This window comes from Apium graveolens, unplaced genomic scaffold (genome assembly GCF_009905375.1).
Source record: "Apium graveolens cultivar Ventura unplaced genomic scaffold, ASM990537v1 ctg7706, whole genome shotgun sequence".
Classification (NCBI taxonomy): domain Eukaryota; kingdom Viridiplantae; phylum Streptophyta; class Magnoliopsida; order Apiales; family Apiaceae; genus Apium; species Apium graveolens.
The window spans coordinates 76,933-102,337 of record NW_027420558.1 but is presented as its reverse complement, the minus strand read 5'-3'; the positions used below and the strand labels follow the sequence as shown (position 1 = coordinate 102,337).

Here is a 25,405-nt window from a genome sequence, read left to right as displayed (position 1 = left end):
TAATAAGAGGCATACGAATAGCCATGGCTGTCAAGAATGAATGAAAATAGACTTTGTAAATGCTTAGACATTTGAAACAAAGTTCATTGTAATTATGTAAAAGTTATCATATAGAAATCGGAAAATCTCTGCTGCACTAGCCTTTTTGATCTTGGGCATGAAAATTCTTACTGCAGAATAAAAGGCCTTCTTTAGTGCAAGGATTTTTGTATTTGCAGATATATTTTCATTTGGGGATGATCGTTTTACTGATGTGTAAAAGAATCGACATTGCTCAAAATTCGCAAGTAAAAGATATTTTACGACTTGTTGGAAAATTTGAAGTTTTGTCAAACTCCTAACATTTGGTTGCTCAGTTCTTTGTTACCTCTATTCTTTATCACTAATGAACTTTTAACAACTGTGTAAAACTATATTTTCCGGATTTCACATCTCTGCAAATGGGACTTTCTTATAGATTTTGCTGAATGTTTCAACTGGAAAAATTCTTACAGAGAAACCCTAGTTATTACTTTAGGGCAAAAAATTTCAACAAAAAATTTCTTATAGATCAAGTTGCTGAAAATTTTACCAAAAAAATTTCTTATATGAAAGAAAGTACAGCCAACCCTAGTCATTACTTTAGGGCAATAAAGCAATGAAAAAATGTCTACAAAAATGTGTGATGATCAATTCTGTGCATGTTGGAGTCAATAGAAACTAGAAAAGGCCTGACTCATATTTCTGATTCCGCAAGTATCATTGAGCAGTCCACAAGGACCCCTAAAACTCAAAACCCTACAACAGAATCTCACTCCATTCAGATCTACTATACGACTGAATGGAGAAAACTTCCTACGCTGGTCTCAGTCTGTTCGCATGTACATCCGTGGCAGGGGTAAAATTGGTTACTTGACAGGGGATAAGAAAGAGCCTGATGCAAAAGATGCCACCTATTCAACGTGGGATGCAGAGAATTCTATGGTTATGACTTGGCTGGTGAATTCAATGGAGGAGGATATAAGTTCCAACTATATGTGCTACCACACAGCAAAGGAGCTTTGGGATAACGTCAATCAGATGTACTCTGATTTAGAAAATCAGTCTCAAGTGTATGAGCTGACTTTGAAGCTTGGAGAAATCCGCCAAGGTGAGGATAATGTTACTAAGTATTTTAATTCCTTAAAACGTCTTTGGCAAGATTTAGATCTATACAATAATTATGAGTGGAAATCTCCAGAGGATTGTAATCACTATAAGAAAACGGTGGAGGATAATCGTATTTTTAAGTTTCTCATTGGTCTTAATGTTGAGTTTGATGAAGGCAGGATAACTGCTAGGAAAGTCGTCGCCTAGTAATGCTTGGAAAAAGGAATCTCATAAGTACAGTTGAGAATTCTGCTCTTGCACTTGATACTAATATTGGACGAGTTGATTCTAAAAGGACTGATGAGAAGCCTCGTATTTGGTGTGATCATTGCAACAAACCACGTCATACACGTGAAACTTGTTGGAAGATTCATGGAAAACCAACAAATTGGAAGGGTTCTCATGAAGGCCGATTCAACCGTTCTCCCGCTGCACACGAGGCAAAATCTGTTACACTTAATGAAGAGCATGTCACTAATCTTTTAAAGCTGTTAAACTCTAATCTAGGCTTATTAACTGCTCCCAATGCTTCTGTTGCGCAAACAGGTAATGAAATAAAAGCCTTATCTTCTTATTTTCCTCATCATTCTACCCCTTGGATCATTGACTCGGGGGCTTCAGATCACATGACCAGTTCTTCTTACTTATTTCATACTTATAATCCTTGTTCTGGTCATGAAAAATTCGTATCGCAGATGGCTCATATTCTGCAATAGCTGGTAAAGGTTTGATTAATCTATCTAAAACCATTTCCCTTAAATCTGTTCTTCATGTCCCAAAACTTGCATGTAATCTCTTGTCAGTTAGTAAGTTATTCAGAGATTCTAATTGCCGTGTTATTTTGTGAAACTCACTGTATATTTCAGGAGCAGAGTTCGGGGAAGATGATTGGCAGTGCTAAGTTGATAGATGGTCTCTACTATTTTGAAGATGCCTTCAAGAATAAAGAAGCTCGAGGTTTCAGTAGTATCAATTCTATCCCTAATAAAGATCAGATTATGCTTTGGCATTACCGACCAGGACACCCTAGTTTAAGAGATTTGATTGCTCTAAGTTCTTTTGCGAAAGCTGCATATTATCTAAAAATCATAAAACTCTTTATCCTTCCAGACCCTATCAAGCCTCTAAACCATTCTACTTAATACATAGTGATGTTTGGGGTCCCTCTAGAATTAAAACTTATACCGGTAGGAGGTGGTTTGTCACATTTACTGATGATACTCGTTTATGTTGGATTTATTTGATGAGTGAAAAATCTGAAGTTGCAGACTTGTTCACGAATTTTTACTCAATGGTGGAAACCCAATTTCAAACTAAAATTGGAATTCTTCGTACTGATAATGGAACCGAGTATTTTAAAAGAGTTCTTACAAGTTTTTTGAAAGAAAAAGGCATTCAACATCAATCTACTTGTGTTGATACGCCTCAACAAAATGGCATCGCAGAGCGAAAAAATAAGCATTTACTTGAAGTTGCACGTGCAATTATGTTTTCTATGCACGTTCCTAAATATCTATGGGGAGAAGCAATTTTAACTGCATCTTACTTAATTAATCGTATGCCTACACGTGTTTTAAACTATGTTACTCCTCTTGAACATTTCAAAAAGTATTTTCCCGAGTCACGTATTTTGTCAGGCATTCCTCTTAAAACATTCGGGTGCACTGTCTATGTTTACATATCCAATAAAGAAAGGTCAAAACTTGATCCTAGGGCTGAAAAATGTTTTTATTGGTTATGCCCCAAATAAAAGAGGATATAAGTGCTTTAACCGAAAATCGAGAAAAACCACAATATCTATGGATGTCATTTTTCTCGAACATCAACCGTTTTTTAAAAAGGGTTTACTTCAGGGAGAGGAACAAGAGCAAACAAAAGAAAATTTTTGGGATATGATGCCCACTCCTTTACCTAAAATTGTGGATAATGACATATTATCATATAAAGAGGATCTTGTTATGCCTCTCACTACTGGTAAAACTGGAAATCCTTGCATTGATATTCCAAGTATAACTGATTCTTTAACAGGGGGAGAAATACTATCTAAGGTTCCTATGGAACGGAGTACAGAGCTTCTGGTTTATACAAGGAGGAAAAATTATCAAAAAAGTAGAGAACCAGATATCCCTTCTGCACTAGTCCATTCAACAATCCCGGACATTGAATCTGAAAATACAGGTACTTCACATATGCCTTTACCTAGTGTTGTTAACAGTCCAGCTAGCCTTTCTCCAACTTCTAATAATTTGTCTGATCCAAATATTGCTTCTGATGATCAATATTCCTATAGCAATCAGGAAAGGAAAGCGTTCATGTACTAATCATCCTTTGTCCAAATATATGTCCTACGGTAAACTCTCAAAAAAACATAGTTCTTTTACATCAAAAATTTCTAATCTGTTTGTGCCCAGAAACATTCAGGAAGCACTTAATGATCCAAATTGTAGACCGGCAGTGATGGAAGAAATGAATGCTCTAAGAAAAAGTGGGACTTGGGAAATTGTTGATCCACCTAAAGATCATAAAATATTTGGATGTAAATGGGTGTTTACGGTAAAATGTAAAGCAGACGGAAGTATAGAGAGATACAAGGTAAGATTGGTTGCAAAAGGGTTTACTCAAACATATGGAGTAGACTATCAAGAGACTTTTGCTCCGGTCGCTAAAATAAACTCTATCCGAATACTATTGTCTCTAGCAGCTAATTTCAATTGGCCTTTACATCAGTTAGACGTCAAGAACACCTTTCTTAACGGAGAATTAGAAGAAAAGGTGTTCATGCGGTTACCTCCTGGATTTGAACAGGTATTGGGTCATGATAAGGTATTAAGATTAAAAAAGTCCTTGTATGGCCTTAAACAATCGTGTACATGGTTTAAGCGCTTTACTAAGGTCGTAAAGGGCTATGGTTACTTTCAAAGCCAAGCTGACCATACACTGTTCTGTAAACGGTCTAGGGATGGTAAAATTTCTATTTTAATTGTTTATGTGGATGACATAATTATAACAGGTGATGATCTTGAAGGAATAACATGTTTAAAGAAACGATTATCACAAGACTTTGAGATAAAGGACCTAGGAGAGCTAAAATATTTCCTTGGCATGGAGTTTGCAAGGTCGAGGGAAGGCATCTTTGTCAATCAAAGAAAATACATTCTTGATTTACTCAAGGGGACAGGACTACTAGGTTGCAAAGCTGCTGAGACTCCAGTTGAAACTAATATAAAACTTACACCTGCTAAGCCTGCAGATGTAATCAACAGAGAACAATATCAGCGTCTTGTAGGCAGGCTTATCTATCTATCACATACTCGTCCTGATATAGCTTTTGCTGTGAGTATGGTGAGTCAATTTATGCACTCACCTGGACAAGAACACTTCACCGCAGCCTACCGAATATTAAGATACTTGAAGGGAACGCCTGGAAAAGGTCTTATGTTTAAAAGGCGTGGTAATTTACAGATTGAGGTATACACTGATGCTGATTGGGCAGGAAGTGCCGATGCACGGTCAACATCAGGGTACTGCACCTTTATTGGAGGAAATCTTGTCACCTGGAGAAGCAAAAAACAAAGTGTTGTAGCTCGAAGTAGTGCCGAGGCTGAATTAAGATCTCTTGCAAATGGAATTTGTGAAGCAATATGGATAAAAAGGTTACTGTATGAGTTGAGAATTTCCATTTCAATTCCTATAAAAATCTACTGTGATAATAAAGCTGCCATTTCGATTGCTCATAATCCAGTTCTACTATTCATCTCATCTCATCTCATTCAACTATTCTGTTTTTTAATCCTCGTCACGACTCATCTCATCTCTTACTCATTCAATTTATCAGATTGCAAATTGTTTCTGGCGAGTAATTGCAGCTCTAAATTTCTATACATCTTTCTGCATAAGTATATATCACGGGACTCCACTTTGCTGAACTTAAAGGTAGAAATGTACCAAAAGGCCACTTTGCTGTTTATGTCGGAGAAACTGAAAGGAAGAGATTCATAGTCCCATTATCATATTTAAAGCATCGTTCATTCCAAAAGTTGTTAAGGCGGGCTGAAGAAGAGTTTGGCTATGATCATCCTATGGGATGTCTTACAATCCCGTGCAATGTGGAAACGTTCATTAGTGTGACTTTCAATTTAGGTTCCTCGAAATAGTGAAACACTTTAAATGCTTAGACTGTTAGACATTTGAAACAGAGTTTGTTGTATGTAAAAATTATATAAAAGTTAACACACTGTTCACCGAAGAAATCTAGTATTCAACCATTCATAACTCTGCTGCACTAGTCAAACTCATATGACAATATCTGTGAAAAAGAATGTTCCACTGATTCATAAGCCGTAGGTATTAAAAAATGAAGCCCAAACATAAAAATTAAGGTATGAATGAAAAGATGATGCCAGACATGAAATTCTATCTGATCCTCAATTATCTGACACAATCTAATTAAAATGAAATTAAATTGAAAGGTTGGAGATCATTTCCGCAAAAAAAATTAAGTTCTTTAAAAATCCTACCATTGACTTCTATACGGAGAAAATGATGAATGCTAAAGTACCAAATTGGATATAACATTTATTTAAAAATACAGTAAATGTCTTCCAGTAAAGAAATGTCTGCAAATTGGACTTTCTTATAGAAAAGAAAGTACAGCCAACCCTAGTTATTACTTTAAGGCAAAAAAGCAAAGAAAAAATGTCTACAAAAATGTATGATGATCAATTCTGTACATGTTGCAGTCAGTAAAAAGGCTGAAGCATCAATCCTGCCTCATAATCCCCGTAAACGAGAAGTGAGATCAAGGAATATATCCTCTCTGCATGGTATTGTAAGTCCACCATTTGGATGATTAAAACCATATTCTTCCTCGGCTTGACTTAACAAGTTCTGAAAAGAAGATATGTTTAAGAATGATAATGGAATCACGAATCGCTTTTTCTCTTGTTCTCCAACATAGACTGCACAATAACCTTTTGGTACATCTGACCATTTAGAACCTGTGTGCCTGGCACTGAAGGAAGATCGTCGAAGAATTTGTTTAGCTTGATTAATAAGAGGCATACGAATAGCCATGGCTGTCAAGAATGAATGAAAAATAATAATTTCTTGATGACTTGATAATTGAAGAACCTTAGATAGTTGAGCTTAATTGTTTTGATGAGTATCTGAAGAATTGCAAGTGTATATATAGATGCAGTTTGTAAGTGGAATATATCTCGACAAGAACATGAGTGGTGCAGGTACCTTACGTGGGGTTAGTGATAAACAATAGTTCATGGACTGCACATGGCTCTGTTTTGCAACTCAGCATCGAGAAGATAATATGGGGATTTATAGCCATTAGACTGAAATGAAAAAGCAGATGTAAATAAAAATACTGTTGGATCTCTATATTCAAAATCCGTATCTGTATTCTGTGGTTGATTTGCTGCTTATTAAGACTGTTCAGGAACATGTTTCAGACATATAAGATATGAAAATATACGACGTAGACATCTATTTATGTAATTACTGGGGCAATATGCATCCAACTGCTAATGTGGAGAGGGTATTGAAACAGTCAATTTAAGAAGATACATTGGAATTTTGTTACACATGGTTCTGCCTCCTAAAAACAACATAAGAAATTATGTAGGGCTTCTGATGAGTTGGTCATCAAAGGCGGTTACATATATAATTCTAACAACTGGTAATCAACTTGGTTATATTCGCGTTGATAGCTGAATATTTTTAGTTCATTTTGCAACAGTGACAAGTCTTGACAAAGCAATTCTTGTTTCTCTTATCTTATGGTATTGCTAAAGTACTCTCTTAACTGAGAAAGAAGATCGGCTACTTGTTGCTGTATGCAAAACTTATTGCATAGATAAAACTAAAATTGTATAAATCGGATAAAACTTAAAAGCAGTTTTTAAACATTACAAATATTTCACATCAGTATGAGGGTACAAAGACATAAAAAGTAATATTTGATTATTAACAGGACATTAAATTTGCGGATAAACACATGTGAATAATTAAAGGCAAAAAATCTAGAACAAACGTTTTCTGTAGCGAACTTATTGTGGTATTTAGCGCAGTAAGACAATATTTAGCGTAGTAAGACAAAATACACTAAACATCCTTGTCCGGTAAGTGTGACTTATCTTGGATTCACAAAAAAAACACTTAACATGTCTTACCACGCTTAATACACATGGTAAGTCTGCTATATCAAACACTTGCCGGGGATCAGGACCCCTAACTAAATTTTTTTATTTAAAACTTGTGTATAAGATTACTTCAAACAAAGTACAATTTGAATGTTTGTCTATTACGAAATGGAAGACCAGAACTCTCCTATTACTGATTCCAGTTGGTTTAGTTCTTTATCTAAACTATAAATCTCTATAAACTATGCAAAATTCATGAGTACCTGACTGAGAAACCTAGGTTTTAAATTCTAACTAGTTCAGAGTTCTTTTCACAGTATCAAGTATCGGAACATCAACTTTAGCATTGTAAACAACTATGTATGTAACTAATTAACAGTTCCTTTTTTACGGTGATTATCAAGATGTTTTTATAACTTCTGTTCTGTAAATTAACGATGTGGATAACATAGAAATATTGTTCACATTTTGGAATTAGTTTTAGGTACACTTGTACTTTCTTCCCAAGACAAGACATTTGTTTATAGAAATATTGTTCACATTTTGGAATTAGTTAAGAGTTTTGCTGTTTATGTCGGAGAAACTGTAAGGAAGACATTCATAGTTCCATTATCATATTTAAAGCATCGTTCATTTCAAGAGTTATTAAGGGGGGCTGAAAAAGAGTTTGGCTACGATCATCCTATTGGATGTCTTACAATCCCGTGGACTGTGGAAAAATTTGTCAGTGTGACTTGTAGTTTAAGTTCCTTCAAATCGTGAAAATAGACATAGTAAATGCTTAGACATTTGAAACAAAATTCATTATAATTATGTAAAAGTTATCATACAGAAATCTGAAAATCTCTGCTGCAGTAGCCATTTTGATCTTAGGCATGAAAATTCTTACTGCAGAAGAAAAGGCCTTCTTTATTGCAAGGATTTTCGTATTTGAAGAGATATTTCCATGCGGGGATGATCGTTTCACTGATGTGTAAAAGAATCAACATTGCTTGAAATTTGCAAGTAAAAAATATTTTAGGACTTGTTGGAAAATTTGAAGTTTTATCAAAATCCTAACATTGGTTGCTCAGTTCTTTGTTACCTCTACTCTATATCACTAATGAACTTTAAACAACTGCGTAAAACTTTATTTTCCACATTTCATATCTCTGCAAATGGGACTTTCTTATAGATTTTGCTGAATGTTTCAACTGGAAAAATTCTTACAGAGAAACCCTAGTTATTACTTCAGGGCAAAAAATTTCTTAGAGATCAAGTTGCTGAAAATTTCAATAAAAAAATTTCTTATATAAAAGAAAGTACAGCCAACCCGAGTCATTACTTTAGGGCAATAAAGCAATGAAAAAATGTCTACAAAAATATGTGATGATCAATTCTGTACATGTTGGAGTCAGTAGAAACTAGAAAAGGCCTGACTCATAACCCCCCTAAGCGAGAAGTGAGATCAAGAAAAATATCCTCTCTGCATGGTATTGTAAGTCCACCATTTAGATGATGAAAACCATATTCTTCCTCGGCTTGACTTAACAAGTTCTGAAAAGATGATTTGTTTAAGAATGATAATGGGATCACGAATCGTTTCTTTTCTTGTTCTCCAACATAGACTGCAAAATAACCCTTTGGCACATCTGACATTGTAGAACTTGTGTGCCTGGCAGTTAAGGAAGATCTTCGAAGCATTTGTTTAGCTTGGTTAATAAGAGGCATACGGATAGCCATAGATCTGAAGAATGAATATGAAATAATGATCTCTTGAGGACTTGATAATTGAAGAAATCTCAGATAATTGAGCTTGGTAGTTTTGATGAGAGTATCAGGTGAATTGCAAGTGTATATATAGATGCACTTTGTAAGGGGATTATATTTCGACAAGATCATGAGTGGTGCAGGTACCTTACTTGTGGGGTTAGCGGTAAACAATAGTACATTGGCATTTTGTTACACATGGTTCTGCCTCCTAACAACAACATAAGAAATTATGTAGGGCTTTTGATGAGTTGCTCATTAAATTCGGTTACATAATTCTCAAAACTGGAACAACTTGGCCTATGTTTGCACTAATAGCTGAACATTTCTATTTCATTTTGCAACAGTGACAAGTCTTGACAATCTTGTTTCTCTTAACTTATGGTACTGCTAAAGCACTCTCTGATTGAGAAAGAAGATCGGCTACTTGAAGCTCTACGCAGAACTTATTGCATAGATGGTTTTACTTGTCACTGGCTTACCTAACTAGATAAACTGGCTGCCACTAGGAAACAATTTAAGGTTATTCCCAAACTGATCATGACTCAGTGTCATGATCCATGACTCTGTGGCATTTTGTTGCAGTTGGTTCTGTCTCCCATCAACTGCAGAAGAAGTCTTGTAGGACTTGTTATAGTATGCTAACTTTATTTTAACCAATTTTTAGATGTTGAAATGGAAAAATCTTTGCAAAGAAAAAATAACTAATTTAAGCACTGCTACAGTTCTTTGATTGGTCATCAAAACAATCGGCTATTTGAAGTACAATGGAATAAGTTAAATGCCATTTATGTATACTATGCATTTTAAAGAAAACCGTTAAAGTACATGGTATTGGAATCTAGCATAGCTGCATAGGCTGAATGAAAAAATGTCTACAAAAATGTGTGATGATCAATTCTGTACATGTTGGAGTCAGTAGAAACTAGAAAATGTTGGATTTTAAACGCAGCAGGGGAATGGTAAAACACTTTTACACATACAAAATCCAAATAAAAACATATAAATCGTGAATAAAAATTTGAGGGATCGAATCTAACCTTTTAAAATAATTCGGAGACAACGATCAGAGATCCTTAGCAGTTGCTCCTCAAGTGTGAAACACTCCACCGGTATCCACCAAGAAAACGATGCTAAGAGGAGGAAGAAGGTGGAGAGAATTGGGTTTTCCAAACTTTTTGGGTTTTCGGGTTCGATGTGTGTTAGAATAAAATAGGGTCTATAATAGTGTATTTATATGCAAAATTTTCAGTTCCCATAAATATATTATTATTTTCCCATTATATTCTCATTAATAATTAAAACACCTTTTAATTATTAATCTTTTTCTAAACACTTTAAAATAATTCTCTCTCTTGATTTAATTTCCAAAAATTAAATCCTTTAATTAATAATATTAAGAACTTTTCTTAATTAATTTATAATCAATTAAATCTCATTTAATCAATTATTAAATTTGCCAATTAATTATTTATTTCACAATAAATAATTATTAGCCATTATTAATTAATTCCTCCACCAATAAATCATTCTCTTTTTATGGTGTGACCCTGTAGGTTCAATATTAAGCCGATAGTAGAAATAAATAATAATAAAACTATTTTATCATTATTTATATAAATTCTCTAATTTATTAAATATGATTAATTAATCACATTTATTCTACATCGTGAGTGATGCTTCTCAACATATCGGGACTATCCGGATAATATGAATTCACTGCTTAGAATACCAAGAACCTGTCAGTGAATAGTTTCCGTACAATAAACTCCTTCTACCCTACAATGTCCCGATTAAATACAAGGCATGGATCTCGTGTCAAGCCTATCTAATTCAATCAGTTTGCTTACCATTTACTATGCGTAGTTCTATGCAAATTAGAAACTCCTTTCTAATTTCATTTACTCTGGCCAGAGATTCCTGAACTAGCATAAGTGGATCAGCCTTGAACATTCGCTTCCTTCACTGGAAGGGGTAGATCCTTTATTGATCATACACTATCTTCGTGTACAAATTCCTATACCCAGAAGAGCCCTAATAATTGTCCCTGGAGACTAAGAACTAAACCAAAGCATAGTTCAGTGTACACAAGATGACTATGATGACCTCAAGTCTAAGGATACTTGTACAACTATCACTATGTGAACAACTGCTGACACGTGAGTGAACTCCATCAATTGTTCAGCTGTGCGAGTCATGTTCAGTGAACTTATTCTATAATAAGCACCTACATACTAGCTATAGTGTCACCACACAATGTCTATGAGAACAGACATCCTTCATAATGAAGCAAGCATAGTATGTACCGATCTTTGCGGATTATTAATTACCAGTTAGTAATCCTATGACCAGGAACTATTTAAGTTTAGAGTTATCATCTTTTTAGGTCTCACTATTATGATCTCATCATAATCCATAAAAAGCTTTACTCTAAATTATGGTATATCTTATTTAAACACTTAAATAGATAAAGCGCGTAATAAAAACAAAACAAGTCTTTATTAATATCAATGAAATCAAAACAGATTACATAAAAGTTATTCCTAAACCCTAATACATGATTGGACTTAGGACATATTCCTTTCAATCTCCCACTTGTACTAAAGCCAATCACTCTGGTATCTAATACCCATCTTGTCTTTATGACGATCAAAGTGACTTTCATAAAGTAGCTTTGTGAGTGGGTCTGCTATGTGTATGTGTGTCAACTCTATTTCAATACAATACAAGAAATGTTACCGCGCTCCCACTAACCCTTTTGTAGACGCATGGTTCATCTTCGCTTTTGATAAAATCAAACTCTTTGATTGTCTCATCAAAACGAATGTTCCATCTTTCGAGAAGCTTGCTTTAAACCATATGGTTCGCAGTATCTTGCACACTAGGTTTTCATTTCTCTTGGAAAGAAAACCATCTGGCTATTTGCCAGATCTCATAGTCGTAGTAAGCAGCAATCGCAAGCAAAATCCGAACTGATTATAACAGGGCTATAGGTAAAAGGTTTCATCAAAGTCAATCCATTGCCTTTGTTTGAATCCTTTTGCCACAAGCCTGGCCTTAAAGGTCTCCACCTGACCATCTGCTATAATCTATCTTTTGTATACCGTATACATAGATTCCATTCTGGATTTCATGGCACTATGCCATTTCTCTGAGTCAACACTACTCTTAGCCTCATTATAGGTCACAGGGTCGTCATCATCAATGATCGACAACTCATTGTCATTCTCAATGACAAGGCCATATTACCTCTCAGGTTGGCGAGACACTCTCCCTGACCTATGAATGGGCTGTTCCACAAAAGGTTGTTCAGTCAGAACAGGTGTTTGCACTTGATCCGTAGTAGTTTGTGCTTCTTGAACTTCATCAAGTTCAATTTTGCTCCCACTGTTTCCTTCAAGGATAAACTCCTTTTCCAAGAAGGTAGCATGTCTGGAGACAAACACCCGATGATCGGTGTAAAAGTAATACCCTAAAGTCTCTTTAGGATATCCCACAAAACTACATTTTACGGATCGATATTCCAGCTTATCTGGGTCAACATTCTTGACATAAGCTAGACATCCCCAAATCTTAACGTGTTTAAGACCCGGTTTCCTTACTTTCCATATCTCATACGGAGTTTGAGGAACAGATTTAGAAGGCACCTTATTCAGTAAATATGCTGAGGTTTCCAATGCATAACCCCATAGGAATACTGGAAGATTTGCATAGCTCATCATGGACCAAACTATGTCTAACAAAGTTCGATTTCTCCTTTCAGATACCAATCTGGAGGAGTCCACTGGGAGACTATACCATTTATTTTGAGATAATCTAGAAACACTCCATTAAAGTATTCACCACCTCGATCTGATCGAAGAGTTATAATACTATGTTTGGTTGTTTCTCCACTTCATACTATATTCTTTGAACTTTTCAAAGGCCTCAGACTTATGTTTCATCAAACACATATCCGAATCCAGATCTATCATCTATGAAAGTAATGAAGTATGAAAATCCACCCATGGCTTGCGTAGACATTGGTCCACATACATCTGTGTGTACCATTCCTAGCAAATTTGCAGCCCTCTCTCCATGTCTACTAAATGGAGACTGTAATGCCACTATAAAGTGAGATTTTCATCATCCCTTTTCTTTTATTAGTTTGTTCAATCTGAAGTAAATTATGTCACATATATACAGACCATTATTTAAAGTACCACGTCCATAAAGAATATTATCTCTAAGAATAGAACATTCATTATTCTCAATAATAAATGAAAATCCATCCAAGTCTAACATGGGAATAATATTCCTCACAATCGAGGGAACAAAATAACAATTATTTCAAACAATAGTCTTGCCCGTAGGCCTATGTAAATGAAATGATTCTACATCTTCAGCAGCAACTCTTGCTCCATTTCCCATCAGTAGAATCACCTCCTCTTCCTCAAGAGTCCTACTTCTCCTTGGTCCCTGCAACAAATTGCAGATATGAGAACCACAGGCGGTATCTAATACCCAAGTAGAAATGACATATTCACTTCTATCATGAACATACCTGAATCAGAAGCGGTAGTCTCACTACCCTTCTTCTTTTCAATTCTGCAAGGTAAACCTTGCAGTTCCTCTTCCAGTGCCCCACCTTGTTACAGTGAAAGCAAACAACTTTGCTCTTGGGGTCTTCAGCTTTTGGTGGAACCGGCATTTTCTCACCTACTTTCTTCTTCTTGGAAGAGTTCCTCTTCCTTTTCTTAGGATTGGAACCTTCACCAATTAGAAGAACAGAACTCTTCTTAGGGGAAAAATTCGATTCCGCAGTCTTCAACATGTTGTGGAGTTCAGGCAGGCTGACATCCAACTTATTCATGTGAAAGTTCACAACAAACTGCGAGAACGAACTCGGAAGCGATTGCAAGACCAAGTCTTGGCTCAGCTCCCCATCCATGGCAAAACCAAGTTGTCCAAGACGTTCAATCAAATTGATCATCTTAAGTACATGGTCATTCACAGATGATCCCTCAGACATCCTACAACCGAACAGCTCCTTCGATATCTCAGATCGAGCTGTCCTCCCCGCCACATCATACAACTCTTGTTGATGCATGAGGATAGTGCGAGCATCCATATGCTCATATTGCTTCTGTAGCTCAATGTTCATGGAAGCTAGCATGATGCATTGAGCAACATTTGCATCATCTATCCACTTACGATACACAACATGTTCATCATTATGTGCATCACTAGCAGGTTCAGTAGGCTTAGGTGAGTCAATCACGTATTCCAGCTTCTCAATCCTGAGAACAATTCTCAAGTTTCGAAGCCAGTCAGCATAATTAGGACCAGTCAATTTGTGAGCATCTAGTATGCTCCTGAGTGATAGTGCAGAAGACATAACGTACAAAGTAAATCTGTAAATGAAATACATAACAACACTTAGCAAATATTCGATTTCATTTTAAAGCACTATATGAATCGGGTCTTTATTCATAAGTGGCTCCCACTAGTTTATCTAATTTATTCAACCCTCTACGTGAAAAATTAAGCATTCATAATGCTAGTGGGAATAGGGATTCTACATTCCATTACACAACCCCGGCTGTGGCACGAAATGCCATGTAATGTTCAATAGGCAGACAACTCTTGTCAATTACATCTTATGTTATTCCCTAATCAAACTTTAGCCTCTTGAATAATTGAGTCACGGCTGTGGCACGACAAACTCAATATTCTAAGTCAAGTCAAACCCAACATTCCGTACAAATGAATCAGTCCCCAAAGGCCCACGGCTGTGGCACGTAACGACCTTTAGATTCTTATTCAATGTACACATCTCTATGTAATAGACAAGTATTTCTTATTTCAAAATCAAAGCCCTCGGCTGTGGCACGAAACGACAATGATTCAAAAATAAGAACTACTTTCTATCATGTTGGAAGGCTATGACCGACACAAGCCCGTTGTGTCATTGGCCAATTACTACTTGATATTATTTAATTTTAGAGGGATTATATTACGTTACAATCATAATCATATTATAAAGAGATTCTTCCTTTTAAATTAAATATTTCAAATCAATAATCAATAATCAGACGATTCCCAGATCGGGTGGAGCATTGTCAAGAGGCGTCACTTAATAACCCTTTCTTACAGATATAAATCTGTTGTTGACAGAATCATCCTTTCTCTCATATCGAAAATTCATATTCAATTATGTGTTTCACAAACATAAGAATCTCATGATTGTATTCATAATATTGTTTTTAAGGTTATGAAATAATTTCACTATACTAGGTTGTCTAACAAACACCTTATGTTCATTTAAGTTCACCTAAATCTATCATCGCATGATAAAATAAGCATATATCACATATATCAACATGAATAAACATCAAGGTAGGCATGTTACATCATCTAGCACATTGGTCTAAGCAATATACATCTCTATGTATCACATGAAGCATTTAAAAGCAACTAAAACAGTCAAAAATAGCTTTAAAAACTTCATGGAAATATAAACAGTTCAAAACTTTTATATAAACTAAAATTGATCACTCCATTAGATCGGTCTCGGAAAAACGAATCCAACGGTATATTACACACCCAAAACGGAGTTACGAAACTCCCAGAAAATCAATTTTAAAATTAACAGACGGGCTGTAACGCATTACAGGAACGCGTTACAAGCCCTGTAACGCATTCTGGTGATGCGTTACACCCCATTTAAGCCATTAAAGGGTGTAACGCATTCCTTGAATGCGCCACAGGTGTGTAACGCATTCCCGGAATGCGTTACACCCCTCTTTTTTTTGTTTGTTTTTTCAGCAGCCGCCGCTTTTCCTCGGTTTGCGCACCTGACAACTCTGATTCTTCTCTGTCCTTTACTGACAGCCGTGCAACACACAAACAACAGACAAACTTTTGCAGATGTACAGATTATATATATATACAACATATTATATATATATATCTATATTTTATTACAATTTTAATTGATACAACTTCAAAAATTCATAATAAAAAATCTATACATCATAAAATTATGAAAAAAATACCCAGACGATCTACAACACTTGTAGAACCCAGATCAACATTCAAAATTATTCTGAGAAACGATTTCTCATCAGACAAAATTAATCCATAATATAACTTGTAAAAATCATAATTAATTCATACAAGCATATAAAATTATGAAATTTTTACCACAGATCTATATGCATACAACCTATGCTCATATTAATTCAACAATGTTTTTCTCCATTTAAACATGTACCACTTATAGTTAAGGGGGACAAATCCCATGAAAAGTAGACACTTCACTGTCCATTGGAACATCCAAAACCTCCTTTTCTAGGGGTGTACACGGTTTGGCCAACCCGAACAATCCAAACCGAATCGACCCTATTTCGGCCGAACCAAACCGATTTCTTTCAACCCGATATATAGTTTGGTTGAAAAAATGTCAACCCGATTTAATTGGGTTGGATATGGTTTTCGATAATTTTAAACCAATCTAACCCAATCCGATTAAAATATATATGTACATGCTAATAAGTTAATCCAAAATTATGTTTAGGCCATTTACATAGATCCATATATCTCTAACTCTAAATGTAACTTATATCCTCCATGTTCATAGTTCATGGTACTGCTAAAGCACTCTCTGATTGAGAAAGAAGATCGGCTACTTGAAGCTCTACGCATAACTTATTGCATAGATGGTTTTACTTGTCACTGGCTTACCTAACTAGATAAACTGGCTGCTACTAGGAAACAATTTAAGGTTATTCCCAAACTGATCATGACTCAGTGTCATGATCCATGACTCAGTGGCATTTTGTTGCAGTTGGTTCTGTCTCCCATCAACTGCAGAAGAAGTCTTATAGGACTTGTTATAGTATGCTAACTTTATTTTAACCAATTTTTAGATGTTGAAATGGCAAAATCTTTGCAAAGCAAAAATAACTAATTTAAGCACTGCTACAGTTCTTTGATTGGTCATCAAAACAATCGGCTATTTGAAGTACAATGGAATAAGTTAAATGCCATTTATGTATACTATGCATTTTAAAGAAAACCGTTAAAGTACATGGTATTGGAATCTAGCATAGCTGCATAGGCTAAATGAAAAATGTCTACAAAAATGTGTGATGATCAATTCTGTACATGTTGGAGTCAGTAGAAACTAGAAAATGTTGGATTTTAAACGCAGCAGGGGCATGGTAAAACACTTTTACACATACAAAATCCAAATAAAAGCATATAAATCGTGAATAAAAATTTGAGGGATCGAATCTAACCTTTTAAAATAATTCGGAAACAACGATCAGAGATCCTTAGCAGTTGCTCCTCAAGTGTGAAGCACTCCACCGGTATCCACCAAGAAAATGATGCTAAGGAGGAGGAAGAAGGTGGAGAGAATTGGGTTTTCCAAACTTTTTGGGTTTTCGGGTTCGATGTGTTAGAATAAAATAGGGTCTATAATAGTGTATTTATAGGCAAAATTTTCAGTTCCCATAAATATTATTATTATTTTCCCATTTATTATTCTCATTAATAATTAAAACACCTTTTAATTATTAATCATTTTTCTAAACACTTTAGAAATAATTCTCTCTCTTGATTTAATTTCCAAAAATTAAATCCTTTAATTAATAATATTAAGAACTTTTCTTAATTAATTTATAATCAATTAAATCTCATTTAATCAATTATTAAATTTGCCAATTAATTATTTATTTCACAAATAAATAATTATTAGCCATTATTAATTAATTCCTCCCCAATAAATCATTCTCTTTTTATGGTGTGACCCTGTAGGTTCAATATTAAGCCGGTAGTAGAAATAAATAATAATAAAACTATTTTATCATTATTTATATAAATTCTCTAATTTATTAAATATGATTAATTAACTAATCACATTTATTCTACATCGTGAGTGATGCTTCTCAACATATCGGGACTATCCGGATAATATGAATTCACTGCTTAGAATACCAAGAACCTGTCAGTGAATAGTTACCGTACAATAAACTCCTTCTACCCTACAATGTCCCGATTAAATATAAGGCATGGATCTCGTGTCAAGCCTATCTAATTCAATCAGTTTGCTTACCATTTACTATGCGTAGTTCTATGCAAATTAGAAACTCCTTTCTAATTTCATTTACTCTAGCCAGAGATTCCTGAACTAGCATAAGTGGATCAGCCTTGAACATTCGCTTCCTTCACTGGAAGGGGTGAATCCTTTATTGATCATACACTATCTTCGTGTACAAATTCCTATACCCAGAAGAGCCCTAATAATTGTCCCTGGAGACTAAGAACTAAACCAAAGCATAGTTCAGTGTACACAAGATGACTATGATGACCTCAAGTCTAAGGAAACTTGTACAACTATCACTATGTGAACAACTGCTGACACGTGAGTGAACTCCATCAGTTGTTCAGCTGTGCGAGTCATGTTCAGTGAACTTATTCTATAATAAGCACCTACATACTAGCTATAGTGTCACCACACAAATGTCTATGAGAACAGACATCCTTCATAATGAAGCAAGCATAGTATGTACCGATCTTTGCGGATTATTAATTACCAGTTAGTAATCCTATGACCAGGAACTATTTAAGTTTAGAGTTATCATCTTTTTAGGTCTCACTATTATGATCTCATCATAATCCATAAAAAGCTTTACTCCAAACTATGGTATATCTTATTTAAACGCTTAAATAGATAAAGTCCGTAATAAAAACAAAATAAGTCTTTATTAATATCAATGAAATCAAAACAGATTACATAAAAGTTATTCCTAAATCCTAATACATGATTTAACGCTTTATGAACTCTTTATGAACAAGAATCTGTCTAAGCAGAATAAGCGGCCAGTAAGAATCTGCCAAGTTCATATTTTAAAATTCGCTAACACTTCCAAGTACATCCATTTAACGCTCTGTCAAGCTTTCATCAGACCACATAAAAATGTGTTTGTGATTTAATCTGAGAGTGTGATGATCATGAAGTACCTATAGCTTTTCCTCAAGATATCGAGTTCAAAATTCAAGAAGGTACAATATTATCACAACATATGAGGCATTTGTTATAAATAACAAAATTATAAACTTCTTAACTCCATGCAATTTTCTTTATCATCATGTTAACGATCTATTTAAGAGTAACTTGATTTCTTTAAAATTCTTTTTGGCTTTCAAGAAAATGCATTGTGCTTTAAGTATGATAAAGGTAGTTTTTGAACTCTTTCTTTACTCTTATTGAGCATAAACAGGTAATTACCTGTAATCCAAGCAAGATAATAAAGCTTGTCAGATTTTCAATTTTGTGCAAGAGTGGAGCATAAGATAATTAACAGAATGGAGTTTTAAGTATGATAAATCAAGTACAAACTAATCTATTTTATTTGCCTTTCCAACAGAAAAAACAAGTGTCCTCAAGGTCAATTTATTGATTTTTTTTAGGAAATATCAGGAAGCTGATGCTGATATACAATGTAAGACAGCTACCGGCTAGAAAAGCTTGAATATTAATAATCGAGTGGAGTTTTAAGATTCAGTCTATAAGTAGGTCCAGTGATGATTCGAGGACTGTTATATCTGCAGGGGAATCAAAACAAGATGGTGAATCCTATGTTACTGGCATTATAAATATACATTACAATTAATTAATACGTCTTTATGTTCGTTATGAAAGTTAATAACACCTATAAGTGGCGGGAATCTATCTATAACAGCATAAAGTTGACAGTAAAAGGAAATATCATAATGAACTTGTTGCTATCGTTTTTCTAATAATTTAGGGAAAAGGAAACTTGTTGAAGGTTTATGTTCCTGTACAACCTCCATAAACAACAAAAATGGCCGTTTAGGGGAGATCCTAGGTTCAAGTACTGCATACTTCTGTTAGTTGCCTTAAGTTAAGAAACTGTCCCCCAAATATGCATTTCCTTTGGATTCACCGTGCTGTTTTTTAACTTCACCTGTAATATTATTACAGACACAACTATTTATACAAAGGCAATCCTCGTCACGACTCATCTCATCTCTTACTCATTCAATTTATCAGATTGCAAATTGTTTCTGGCGAGTAATTGTAGCTCTAATTATCTATACATCTATCTATCAAAGATACGTATATATCATGGGAATCCACTTTGCTGAACTTAAAAGTAGAAATGTTACAAAATGCCACTTTGCTGTTTATGTCGGAGAAACTGAAAGGAAGAGATTCATAGTTCCATTATCATATTTAAAGCCTCGTTCATTCCAAAAGTTGTTGAGGCGGGCTGAGGAAGAGTTTGGCTATGATCATCTAAGGGATGTCTTACAATCCCGTGCAATGTGGAAACGTTCATTAGGGTGATTTTCAATTTAGGTTCCTCGAAATAGTGAAACTTTTTAAATGCTTAGACTGTTAGACATTTGAAAAAGAGTTTGTTGTATGTAAAAATTATATAAAAGTTATCACACTGTTCACCGAAGAAATCTAGTATTCAACCAGTTATGTCAAATTCATATGACAATATATGTGAACAAGAATGTTCCACTGATTCATAAGCCGTAGGTATCATACATACTTAAGGCTAATGCAGATTATGTACGTTGCTGTTGTGTCATCTTGCATGCCACATCACTATTCTCTCAACAACGACCTCTAGGACCACATTGTTGTGTATAATTCTAACTACACAGCAACAATGAGCAGTTATATATATAATAACAAGAACATGACAGATAACCAATTAACGAAATAAAACACGAAGGCAATAACAAACTATAAAGACTGTAATTGACAAAGAAAGTAAAGAAAACTTATCTCTTATCGCTTTCCAAATTCTGATAAGAAGAAGAACACAACAGCTGAGTCGCTAAACCCTTCAAGAGGACTTGACTGTTCTTGAAGAGATTATTGCCCCCCACTTAAGCTGTGATGGAATGCAGCAATATCGCTTCCAGGATAAAACAACAACAGATCAATCTGACCACAAAACCAACAATGATCAACGGCGACTCGCACCTCAGTTTGCCCAAAAAACCTATGCAACTCATATATGTTTGCGAGGTAGGCACCGAGACTTGTGTCCTTTTAATCTCAAGTATACCTCTCAATATATAGGCATCTCAAGTTGCTCTTCTTCTATTTTACTTGATGTGGTACACCAAGTAACAAAACAGAAAAAGTAAACAAAATGGGTTTTCCTTATTATTTATATATCCTGATTAATTAATATTAATATTACAAAATATATTCAGAGTATGATTAAAATAATCCCTTACTCAGTATATTTCCTCTGACTCCAATCGGGTTGAGTTGCCACTAGCACTAGGCCACACAAGCATTCCACTTATGCTAGTAGTTGTAAACAACACTAACACAAGATGCTATATAAACTCAATATCTTTCTTTTACAATCCAATTGTGGGACAAAATCCCAGAACCCTTTCAACACGCAACTTTGTCTCAATATATTCATGGATTCCACTAGAAAATTCTTAGATCCAAATATGAGGTTTAAGTCTTCATGTCAAGGAACAACCTCCAAGTGTTAGTTTCCGGAAATCATAGCAAGAACATATATAAAATATGCCTTAAACTTTCCATTTTCTAACAAGTCCCCCACAAATCCATAATTAAATTGCATACCAGATTTTATCATGACTTGCTTTTCAGAGTCGGTACACCCTCCCGGGTTTGAACCCTCCTAAGTCCTCTACTTCGATGGCTACAGGATACAGATGGAATGTTTCACCTTGAATCTTTATCCGTTGGGTGTAACCACACTCCATAGACGACGACAAGTCAAAGGCTATGGTGCCAATCTACGGCTTTGAGACGTTAATGTTCATGTCTCGATCCTGTTCGTCGAATGTTTCGAGGAATACCCTTTCCTCTAATTGCGACCACACAATTACATTCGCTTAGCTGGGCATCTCCAGAGATGTACTGCTATCATCTCGTCAAACGACTTGACCCCATTCAGAGTTCAAATAACTCTTGCTAACTAGCAGTTCAAGTACCGTCTTAAGGTTTATAGGGAATAGACTCAGATATATAAGTATCTAAATGTATATGGTAGAGGTACTACCAATTTATCCTTACAACTTGTTATTACCACATTGAATACACTTCGAGGGATCTCCTCTCAGTGTATGGGGTTCCCGCTGTTGATGAATTATTGATGGGTTACCGTCCATCCCCACCTCGACTAAGGACTATAGCTATGCTCAATCCCTTTAGTCAACGGATTAGCTATATTATCCTGAGTTCCTATGAACTCTATAGCAATAATCCTATCAGACACAAGACCCCTTATAGACTTTAGTCTAACTGTGAGTGTCTCTTTATTTAGCAATTAACTTTACACTTCTGACTTGTCGATAGTTTACGGCTATCAAATGAAAAGAAATGGCAGGAATCGGCTTACTTAATACAAGAACATACTCACGAGTCCATGTAACCATTCAGCCTCCGTCCCCGTGGCATCAAGTGCACACAACTCAGCCTCAAAGTAGACCGGTAATCAAAGTCTGTCTAGAAGACTTCCAGGACACTGCTCCACCCGCAAGGGTAACACATATCCAGTCACTCCATTGGAACCAAATTCTTACGCTATCCAACTTGCATCACTGTACCCCTCGAGTACCCCCGGAAAATCTCCGGTAATGCAAGCCAAGGGACATAGTTCCCTTCAGATATCAAAGAACTCTATCCAGTGCCTCCCAATGAGTCTTATTTTGATAGCTTGTATATCTAGCCAACTTAGACACAGAATAAGAAATATCTGGCCTAGTCACATTAGCAAGATATTGCAAACTCCCAATAATCTAAGAATACCTTAACTGAGACACAGGAACTCCTGAACTATTCTTAACTAAGACAACTTTTGAATCATATGGTGTACTAGCGATTCTACAATTTGAATAACCATACATCTCAAGTATAGATTTCTCTATATAATGAGACCGTGACAAAGTTATTCCATCAGTTGACTGAGTCAACTTGATCCCAAGAATCACACCAGCTTTACCCATATCTTTCATCTCAAAGTGCATCTTCAAGAAACTCTTTGTCTTGTTAATAATCTCAATATTGGTTCCAAACAACAAGATATCATCTACATACAAGCACACGATCACACAATCATTACCTCTAACCTTATAGTAGACACACTTGTCACTTTCATTAACTAAAAACTCGAAGTCTAAAACAGTTTCATCAAACTTTTTTTTTTGCCAGTCTATAGGTGCTTGTTTAAGGCCATAGATGGACTTGACTAGTCTACATACTTTCCTCTCATTACCAGATACAACAAATCCCTCAGGCTGATCCATATAAATCTCTTCTTCAAGGTCACCATAAAGAAAAGCCGTCTTTACATCCATTTGATGGATGATAAGACCATGTACAAAAGCCAATGCAATAAGCATTCAGATTGTTGTCATTCGGGCAACTGGAGAATATGTATCAAAATAATCAATGCCTTCTCTTTGCCTAAAGCCCTTAGCAACTAGCCTAGCCTTGTACTTATCTATTGAACCATCAGGGTTTAACTTCCTCTTGAAAATCCACTTACATCCTATAGTAGAACACCCAGGAGGGAGATCGACTAACTCCCATGTTCCATTAGAAACAATAGAGTCCATCTCACTCTTCACAGCGCCTTTCCAGTACCTTGATTCCAAAGAATCCATGGCCTGACGGAAAGTTAAAGGTTCGTCCTCGACATTGTAAGTGATGTAATCACTTCCAAAGTCCTTGACTAGCCTTGAACGCTTACTCCTTCTAGGTTCCTCTACTTTGTTAGGAGTAGAGCTACTACCAGGATCCACCCCCATATTTGTCATCTTTTCCACATGATCAGGAATAGAACTTGATGTGTGAGTGGGATCATCCTCAGAACCACCCAAAGATATACCAGTCTTCATTGGGAATACTTCCTCAAGAAAGTTTCATCATGAAACTCAACTATCGTATTCGCCACAATACCATCTATGTCAGATTTTAATACTAAAAATCTCATAGCAGTTGTGGTTTCAAGATAGCCCAAAAAGATACAATCAACAGTTTCGGACCCAGTTTCTTTCTCTTGTGTTCAGAGACAAGCACCTTAGCAAGGCACCCCCACACACGAAGATAACTCAAACTTGTCCTACGCTTTCTTCATAATTCATATGGTGTCTTGTCCATATGTTTCAGAGGGACTCTATTCAGAATATGGCAAGCCGTATTCAGAGCATCTCCCCACATGTACTTAGGCAACCCAGAATTAATTAGCATATTGTTAATCATGTCTTTAAAAGTTCTGTTCTTGTCGTTCTGCCACCCATTAGACTCAGGTGTGTATGGTGGAGTAACCTCATGAACTATACCATTGTTTGCGCAAAATTCATTAAACAAGGTACTCGTATGCTCACCACCTCTATCAGACCTCAAACGTTTAAGTACTTTGCCAATTTGTGTTTCAGCTTCATTTTTATACATAATGAATTTATCTAGTGCTTCATTCTTATGTTTAAGCAAATAAACATAACAATATTTACTACAATCATCTGTAAAGGTAATGAAATATCTACAGTGATCCTTGGTCAACACACCACCAAATTCACATATGTCTGAGTGCACTAAATCTAACAAGTCTGAATCCCTAAAAACATTATAAAAATGTTTCCTTGTTTGTTTAGCAGTTACACACACTTGACACTTAGATTTCTTATCAATGGCGTATTTTGGAATCAACTCTAAATTCAACATATTCTTTAGAGCACCAAGATTTAAATGACCAAGTCGTAAGTGCCACAAATCAGATGATTCTACACAATTAATAGAAGGTGCAACACTATCATTAATAAAACCACCCAAAACGGGTTCAACATTTATTAAAAACAAACCATCAGACAAGTAACCCTTGCCAAAGAATGTACCAGTATGAGTAATAACTACTTTATTACACTTCAAAGAAAGTTCAAAGCCGTTTTTAACTAAACAACTTCCACTTATAATATTTCTACGAATAGAGGGAACATGATACACTCTAGTGAGAGATAGAATCCGCCCAGAAGCAAACTTCAGGTCTACGTTTCCTATTCCAAGCACTTGTGCAGCACTAGCATTCCCATCGTCACTGTCACTCCATGACTCTGTTGACAAGATACAAACAAGCTAATATCAGCACAAATATGTACATTAGCTCCAGTATCAATCAACCACTCATATGACAGATAAGTGAAAAGTAGTACAGGGTTGTAAGTAACATACCCGTCATCGGTTCCAGAGGCAACAACCTCACCAATGACCATGTTAGCTACTGGCCCATTCGTGGTTCCAAGTCCAAGCACAATATTTGCTTGAGCTACCACTCCAGCTTTCTTAGCTTTCTTAC

The 25,405-nt window shown here is 35.5% G+C and overlaps 3 protein-coding genes across 3 annotated transcripts; 1 reads left to right on the top strand and 2 right to left on the bottom strand.

Annotated features, from left to right (window-relative positions):
* The first annotated feature begins 858 nt into the window (after window positions 1-858).
* On the top strand, window positions 859-1,335 carry LOC141704315 (uncharacterized). Its single transcript, XM_074507562.1, has one exon. It carries the CDS (start codon window positions 859-861, stop codon window positions 1,333-1,335), a length of 477 nt encoding a protein of 158 aa, XP_074363663.1.
* Window positions 1,336-5,671: 4,336 nt separating this feature from the next.
* Window positions 5,672-6,464, bottom strand: LOC141704316 (auxin-induced protein 6B-like). Its single transcript, XM_074507563.1, has one exon. It carries the CDS (start codon window positions 6,199-6,201, stop codon window positions 5,899-5,901), a length of 303 nt encoding a protein of 100 aa, XP_074363664.1. The 5' UTR covers window positions 6,202-6,464; the 3' UTR covers window positions 5,672-5,898.
* Window positions 6,465-8,408: 1,944 nt separating this feature from the next.
* On the bottom strand, window positions 8,409-9,079 carry LOC141704317 (auxin-induced protein 6B-like). The gene has a single exon (XM_074507564.1). The coding sequence runs from the start codon at window positions 9,000-9,002 to the stop codon at window positions 8,700-8,702; it is 303 nt and encodes a 100-aa protein (XP_074363665.1). The 5' UTR covers window positions 9,003-9,079; the 3' UTR covers window positions 8,409-8,699.
* Between the last annotated feature and the right edge of the window lie 16,326 nt (window positions 9,080-25,405).

Excerpts from the sequence above, each read along its gene's own strand:
- LOC141704315 (XM_074507562.1), top strand. The coding sequence starts at position 859 with ATGTACATCCGTGGCAGGGGTAAAATTGGTTACTTGACAGGGGATAAG.
- LOC141704316 (XM_074507563.1), bottom strand. The coding sequence starts at position 6,201 with ATGGCTATTCGTATGCCTCTTATTAATCAAGCTAAACAAATTCTTCGA.
- LOC141704317 (XM_074507564.1), bottom strand. The coding sequence starts at position 9,002 with ATGGCTATCCGTATGCCTCTTATTAACCAAGCTAAACAAATGCTTCGA.